The sequence below is a fragment of the Palaemon carinicauda genome, chromosome 5 (assembly GCF_036898095.1).
Source record: "Palaemon carinicauda isolate YSFRI2023 chromosome 5, ASM3689809v2, whole genome shotgun sequence".
NCBI lineage: Eukaryota > Metazoa > Arthropoda > Malacostraca > Decapoda > Palaemonidae > Palaemon > Palaemon carinicauda.
Genome location: NC_090729.1, coordinates 76,316,289 through 76,323,828, shown reverse-complemented (window position 1 = coordinate 76,323,828; position 7,540 = coordinate 76,316,289). Strand labels below are relative to the sequence as shown.

At 34.6% G+C, this 7,540-nt stretch overlaps 1 protein-coding gene across 1 annotated transcript; it reads left to right on the top strand.

Annotated features, from left to right (window-relative positions):
• Positions 1-3,327: 3,327 nt before the first annotated feature.
• LOC137640474 (uncharacterized) lies at positions 3,328-6,786 on the top strand. Its single transcript, XM_068373015.1, has 4 exons — positions 3,328-3,545; positions 3,894-4,035; positions 4,823-5,012; positions 5,983-6,786. The coding sequence occupies exons 1-4, from the start codon at positions 3,338-3,340 to the stop codon at positions 6,208-6,210; spliced, it is 768 nt and encodes a 255-aa protein (XP_068229116.1). The 5' UTR covers positions 3,328-3,337; the 3' UTR covers positions 6,211-6,786.
• The last annotated feature ends 754 nt before the right edge of the window (positions 6,787-7,540 follow it).

Genomic DNA, 7,540 nt, shown 5'->3' with positions numbered 1-7,540 from the left:
TTGTTAGAATATCCTCTACTCTAGTGTAATCTCGTATCCATGTTGCTCCTTTTCTGTCTCTTAGTGTTATCTCCGTCATTATTCTTCCCATAGCTCTTTGAGTTGTAACTAGCCTATGTTCTAAGGCCTTAGTAACGCTATAAGTTTCTAATACACAAGTTGATGCTGGTAGAACAATCTGATTAAATACTTTTCTTTTTAGAGAAAGTGACAGTTTACTTTTCATAATCTCATTCAGCTTACCATCCTATGCTTATCCTTCTTTTAATGTCAGTCTCATGTCCTAGGGAAACACTTATTGTCTGATCTAAGTATTCTATGTATATTCATTACTAATTTCTAGAGGCTCGTCCATAAGCCGTATTTGATGTGTCTGCATTTTCATTGATTTTTTTAGTTTTTTTCATATATATGTATATATATATATATATATATATATATATATATATATATATATATATATATATATATATATATATATATATATATATATATATATATATATATATATATATATATATATATATATATATATACACATACATACATACAGTATACACACACATGCACACAAACAAACACACACACACACACACACACACACACATATATATATATATATATATATATATATATATATATATATATATATATATATATATATATATATATATATATATATATATATATATATATTTATATATATATATATATATCTTGTATGTATGTTTATAGACAGATAGATGGATATATATATGCATGCATACAGATATAGTAATACAGTATAGTCTATATATGTACAAACATATATAAAAACTTATAAAAATATATGTATACATACATATACGTTTATATATGTGTGAGTATGTATATATACATATATGTACGTATATATACATAGTCAAACATACATATGAATAAACAAGAAATATATATATATATGCATATATATGTGTGTGTAAATATTTATTCTATTTACTAGGGCACGTTCTCTAATTTCTTGGGCGTAGCTGACATAAAAGACCGGAACAAAAAGGAACTTTTCCTCTCTTCGCTCCTCAGCCCACCCTCCCCCGTTATCCAGCACAAATGTACAGTGGAACCTCTACATACGAATTTAATCCGTTCCAGAACCAACTTCGGATGTAGAAAATGTTCGGTTGTCGAAACGAATTTTCCCATAAGAATACATTGAAATAGGATTAATCCGTGGTTGAGCCCAAAAACCTATGACAACTTCTTAATATACTACTACACATAATTTTCCCATGAGAATAATGAACACTAAATTAGATAATAGACATGTAAATAAGAAGAATAGACATGTAAATAAGAAGAATTAGCAAAAAATTATAAATAAGAAACGGGTTTTTAGCGTCACTTTACCTTAGAAACTCCAGCGCAGGTGTTGTTAGTCTTGCTACGCAGAGAGGAGACGGACGGGCAGCGAGGAGGTAGAGAGGTTAATTTTGATAAACGTACACTACCGTAACTTATTCTAACTTACACTAAGTGAACTTTAACATAACTTAGCTTTTTTTTTTTATAATTTATATTTTTTTTTTACATTTTCTTTTTTTCTTTTTGATGATTAATTTTAATCACTTTCACTCTCTACACTTAAAATTGATTGAATTTTTTTCTCTTCACTCTTTGCTGTTTTTCTTTGAACCACTTCCTTCCTCTTCATCACGAGTTCGCTTCGTAGTTTTTTAAAGAAGCTATCGATAGAAAGTTGCTTGGTACAGCTTTTCAGAATGTTTCGAAAATAAGTTAGGGAAACGTCATCAAACTGCGCAGCTACACGACAAACCTGCAATTTCTTTGGATGGTATTTGTCGATGAAGTCGACCACGTCTTGATATTTTCCTAACACCTCTTTTATTTGCGCGGAACTTATTGCAAATTCACTCATACGGACGCCACGCTCATGCTTTTCAATAATTCCTTGCTTTACTTCTAAAGAAAGAATTCCCTTATTCCTTTTCTCACCACTACCACTACCACTTGCGAAACTAAGCCTTTTAGGACCCATGATTTTCGTAAAATACCGTAAAAGGATGAATGTAAAAAATCACGATTAAAACACAATTAATAGCAGAACGCACAGGGCACAACCACATAAAGCCAACGAGAACAGAGGACTGACCCAAGCCACGCTAATTGAGGGTCCCTCCGAGGTTGAAGTGCTGCCTTCAATTGGCGGAAATAAAAAACACATCAGGCGCTATGAGCACCGACTACGCATACGAGTATTGTTTACTTCGGGTGTCGAAAAAAAAATTCGGGTGTAGAGTAGGAACGTGTTCGAATTGTACTTCGCGTGTCGAAAAATTCAGATACAACCGGTACGACGAAAATTGCCACTTCGTGTGTCGAAATAAAATTCGGGTGTAGAGTCAAAAATTTGCTCGAATTTTACTTCGGATGTTGGAAAATTCGGATGTAGATACGTTTGTGTGTAGAGGTTCCACTGTAGTTATACATGCTTAATCCCCTACTTCTTCTACCTCAGCGGTCACCAGAGGAAGCAGCATACCTGAACTGCATCACAATCGCTCCCCATTCATTCCTATGTCTAGCACGCTCTCTTGCCTCTCTCGCATCTATCCTCCTATCAGCCAGAGCTTTCTTCACTCCATCCATCCACCCTAACCTTGGCCTTCCTCTTGTACTTCTCCCATCTACTCTTGCTTTCATCACCTTCTTCAGCAGACAGCCACTTTCCATTCTCTCTACATGGATAAACCACCTTAACTCATTCATATCTACTCTAGCAGCTTGATCATTTCTTAAACCCGTTCTCACCCTCACTACTTCGTTCTAAACCCTATCTAATCGAGATACACCAGCCATACTTCTCTGTAGCTTTCATTCACCACAACTCCGATCCCTATACATTATATACATACATATATATATATATATATATATATATATATATATATATATATATATATATATATATATATATATATATATATATATATATATATATATGTATATATATACATATATATGTATATATATATATATATATATATATATATATATATATATATATATATATATATATATATATATATATATATATATATATATATATATATATATATATATATATAATCATATACATTCCATTTCCAAAAATGTTTAATTCCCACACTGTTATGATATTTTCACATCCAAGTAGAAAGAGGAAAAGAGAAAAGAGAAAAAGCTATTTTACACTTTGTTTTTACAACACTTCTGAACCAAAAGGTCATCGATATAGAAATAATAAACAGTTCTTTCCTTCCAATTATTTATTTATAGAATGATGCACCCCCGTATTCAAATGATGAAGGTCATCACCTGGATTCTGGCGATTGGCAGTGTGACTTACCTCGCCGCTTCGGAAGTGGCCTTTTACTATTACACCCAAGATGGGGAGTCATTCTGCCCCTCAGGGCCCTCACAACTACAAAGGGTCGCAGGCAAGACGTCAACTATCGGCTGCGCTGCTTTGTGTTTGCAATATCAATGCCAAGGGTATTTGATGCAAGGTTAGTTGGCTCTGTTTATTTTGGGTGATATCCATTCAATCTATAGCAGGATTCGTAAGCGCAAAGAGAGAGAGAGAGAGAGAGAGAGAGAGAGAGAGAGAGAGAGAGAGAGAGAGAGAGAGAGAGACCTATAAACGCTTCCAAGTAAATAAGAAATGGTCTCCATTATCTATAGCCTCTTGTTTTGTTCTTGCTCTCTCGGTCATGAGTACACGACACCTTGGTATTTCCCTGGTCAATATTGCAATGATTAAGATTTTTGGGGTCTCTTTTTAAGGACCAATTCCATGCAAGTTTGATAAAAGATATTTTTGTTTATTCTAATACATCGAATTTCATTATTTGCAGATGGCGAATGTACCGTATTGGGATCACTGACAGCGCCGTCTGTTGGTAAGAAGATGATTAGATATCAGCGGGTCACTTACTCGGCAAATTGGGAAAATGCCGCTTTGAGAAAAGCAACTAAGAGTGTGGGTTATTATACTGGGTAAATATTTGAATTTTTTGCAAGAGTATAGATGAACTTACTATGATTGTAATGAGTATCAGTATATATTTTTCATAGTTTGATATGAAGTCTGGCGGTAAGACAAATTGTAATGTACCGCTTTTGGGAAAGCCATCCTGTTCTAAGTATGAATTAAAGATGTTGGAGGATTAATCACAACAGCGTCAAGTTATTGCTTAGAATAATGATGAATATAAATATAATACAAGATACTTTTCAAGGTAAGCATAAAGAGGTGATAAACCCATGTCAAGATTTAAAATGGCTGTATTTTCTAAAATCATATGCTAGTACAAAGTAGAAGCAATAGTAAGTTGAAAGTTAATCAATTTTATGATAATTTGAGGAGTAACCAGAAGGCCTTTTTCCTTTGAGAGAAAAAATATTGATAATGACTACTGTACATGTGAAGAAGTTAAATATACTGAAGAGGAATTAGTCTATGAGGAATAAACTAAATTTCTGGATGGCAACACTAGAACAAAAGAACTAGGGTGATAAAGATAATGGGAGGTATAGGACACGAACATACCAGAGTGGTTAAAATGAAGCCCAAGGGTGTAAAGTTAACGAATAAGGTAACCAACCGGGAAATTGAAAAGAATGAGTCAGACAGTATCTGATGTCATACTTTTCATTGTAGCCATCTCCATTACGGGGAAGAGGTTGGATAGCGAAATAAAAAAAATAAAAAGAAATGTCTGAGTGTGAGCTAAAAGAGAATAGAGAAAATGAACATGTCTGTTTTCTTCTTGTATATCCCCAGTTCATCGGCCATGGTGAAAGACATGGCTGTGGACGGGATCGACACCGGGATCAACTATTACCATTCTCACACCAGTGTCCTTCATCCTTGGTGGTATGTGGACCTGGGAGAAAATAAATTGGTGAATGAAATCCATGTTTTGCCCTATGGAAGTGACGGACAGCATGCCCGTTTCTTTACTACTATTGAGGTAAGTTTGCAAATACAAAAAAATATAAACTTTAATTGGCTAATCTCGTGAAAGTTTTGAACCCTCATCTCGAGAAATTATTGTATTAGGAAAAGGTATTTCGAATGCAGGAGGTCAAAATGACATTTGGGATCCTAGGAATTATCAATATGAGGCAAATTTCCGTGGCCTGGTCTTAAATTAAGAAGTAGTTTTTAACGAATTTGGGTGTTAATCCATTTTTTTTTTATCGATGGGTAGTAGGTATTCCTCTGCTACGGCATTCTTTCATTACACCAATGGGGATGGTGAGAGTGGGATGGAATATGGGAAATATTTGGGTATCTCGGGTGCCTCCTCGTATACTTTTGTATTCTGACACATTATGAGTAATAAAAATTTCTCCAGAACTCTTAAATCAATTTTTAAAGGGTACTACTCAAAATTAGTTGTTTTGCAATATTCCAGATGACCTGTTGGGACAAATGTCAGAAACTGTAATTTGTGGGATTCACTCCTGTGTTGCCTTCTTGTCTGTTAAGGGTAGGCTCCACCTTGTAGGGGTTAGGTTAGGTTAGGTTAGGTTAAGAAGGTTAGGTTAGGTTAGGTTAGGTTATGCATCAGAAAAAAATCGCTTAATTGAATAAGGATTAGGGTTTGAGAAGATGAAATCATTACGTAGATTATGAAGTCATTATTACAATTGAGCAATAATAAACTCTTTTCTCTCGATGAAACATCGCTTATATGACTTTTTTTAGATTAAGAATAAAAAAAAGAGAGAAAGATATTATGAGCAGTGAAATTGCAAATCATATCACGACTTGGAAGTAAAAGCGACAACAAAATATAGATAAATTTGTAGCCTACAACGCAGGAATCGTTGGGGACAAGAGCTGAGAGAAGAGCAAAGACCAAGAAACGGTTGGCTAGACGATGAGTTATATTTGGGTCTATTCAACACCGACTGAATTTTTTTTTTTCATTTTAGATCCGCATTGGCCAAGTGTTACCCGCAACCAGCGGGGACTTTTCCAGCTGGCCGTTATTCGCCTATTACCCAGGACCTCCAACGAAAGACAGGATATATTTGAAGTTCTCGGCCAACAGCACCCAACCCCTATGTGGACGTTACGTCAGCATCCAGAAAATAGGAGTGGATCCTCTGGTATATTACGTCTTCAATGAGGTCAAGGTTTTTACCAAACAAAGGGTTTAAGACTTCTGAATTTTGCTTGAAAAAAGTCTGAAAAAAACCTTGAAACAGAGATGGTGGGGAGTGTTTGAAATAAGAGGTATTTTAGGACAGGAAACAAACATCAGAAAAGAAAGATTTACATTCGCTTTGGATACGTCAATAAGAAAAAATGAGAAAATAGACAGCTACAGAAGAGACAGATTTGATTATCAAATCAGAATTAATTCAATGTCAATTGGTTGTCAAAACTAAGGTATATAAGGTAAATGATAAAATTTCAAATTCAAACTTTCAGTATTTAAAGGGTACGGTTATTATGGAATGTTTCTTAAAAAAATTCAAAGCATAATAAGATTGGAAAGCAACATTAGGCATTGCGCAAAGGCATCTAACTTTTCTTGAAGACTCTTTAGCTATGGTAAGCAGCTCTTCTAGGAGAAGGACACTCCAAAATCAAACCATTGTTCTCTAGTCTTGGGTAGTGCTATAGCCTCTGTACCATGGCCTTCCACTGTTTTGGGTTAGAGTTCTCTTGCTTGAGGGTACACTCAGGCACACTGTTCTATCTAGTTTCTCTTTCTCTTGTTTTGTTGAAGTTTTTATTGTTTATATAGGAAATATTTATTTTAATGTTGTTACTATTCTTAAAATATTTCATTTTTCCTTGTTTCCTTTCCTCGCTGAGCTATTTTCCCTGTTGGGGCCCCTGGGCTTATAGCATCCTGCTTTTCCAACTAGGGTTGTTTCTTAGCATTTAATAATAATAATAATAATAATAATAATAATAATAATAATAATAATAATAATATATGAAATGACCAGAGCTAACGTTGCCCAACCTTGGTCTCCTGTCGACGCCAGCCCCTCCACAGAACTGTTTTACCTCTCTAAATAAAAAAAAAAAAAACTAATTGTTCTAATACTATAAATACTATTTATTGAAGAGGTTCAACACATCCCTTGTACTGCAGTTGCAGACAAAGATATAAGCTCTATAATGATTAATTAATAGGTTTTTTTCAGCTTCCCTTGTGCTTTCATCTAGGCCTGAGCTCAATAATAATTGATTAATGAGTTGTTTTTTTTTCAGCTGGCCTTTTGTTTTCATAGGAGTAATTTGAGCATTCCCCTGGCGTCGTATAGCAGGAACAAATCGTCTCTTGGGTGCAAGTTCATTTTTTTTTTTTTTTCGAAAATCAGATGTCTAATTACAAGATGTTATTGAAAGAATAGCTCTCAGTCAAGAGGGGACTTCCCCACACAAATGCATGTATATTACTAGCTAAGTTACAACCCTAGTTGGAAAAGCAGGATGCTATAAGCCCAGAGGGCTCCAACAGGGAAAATAGCC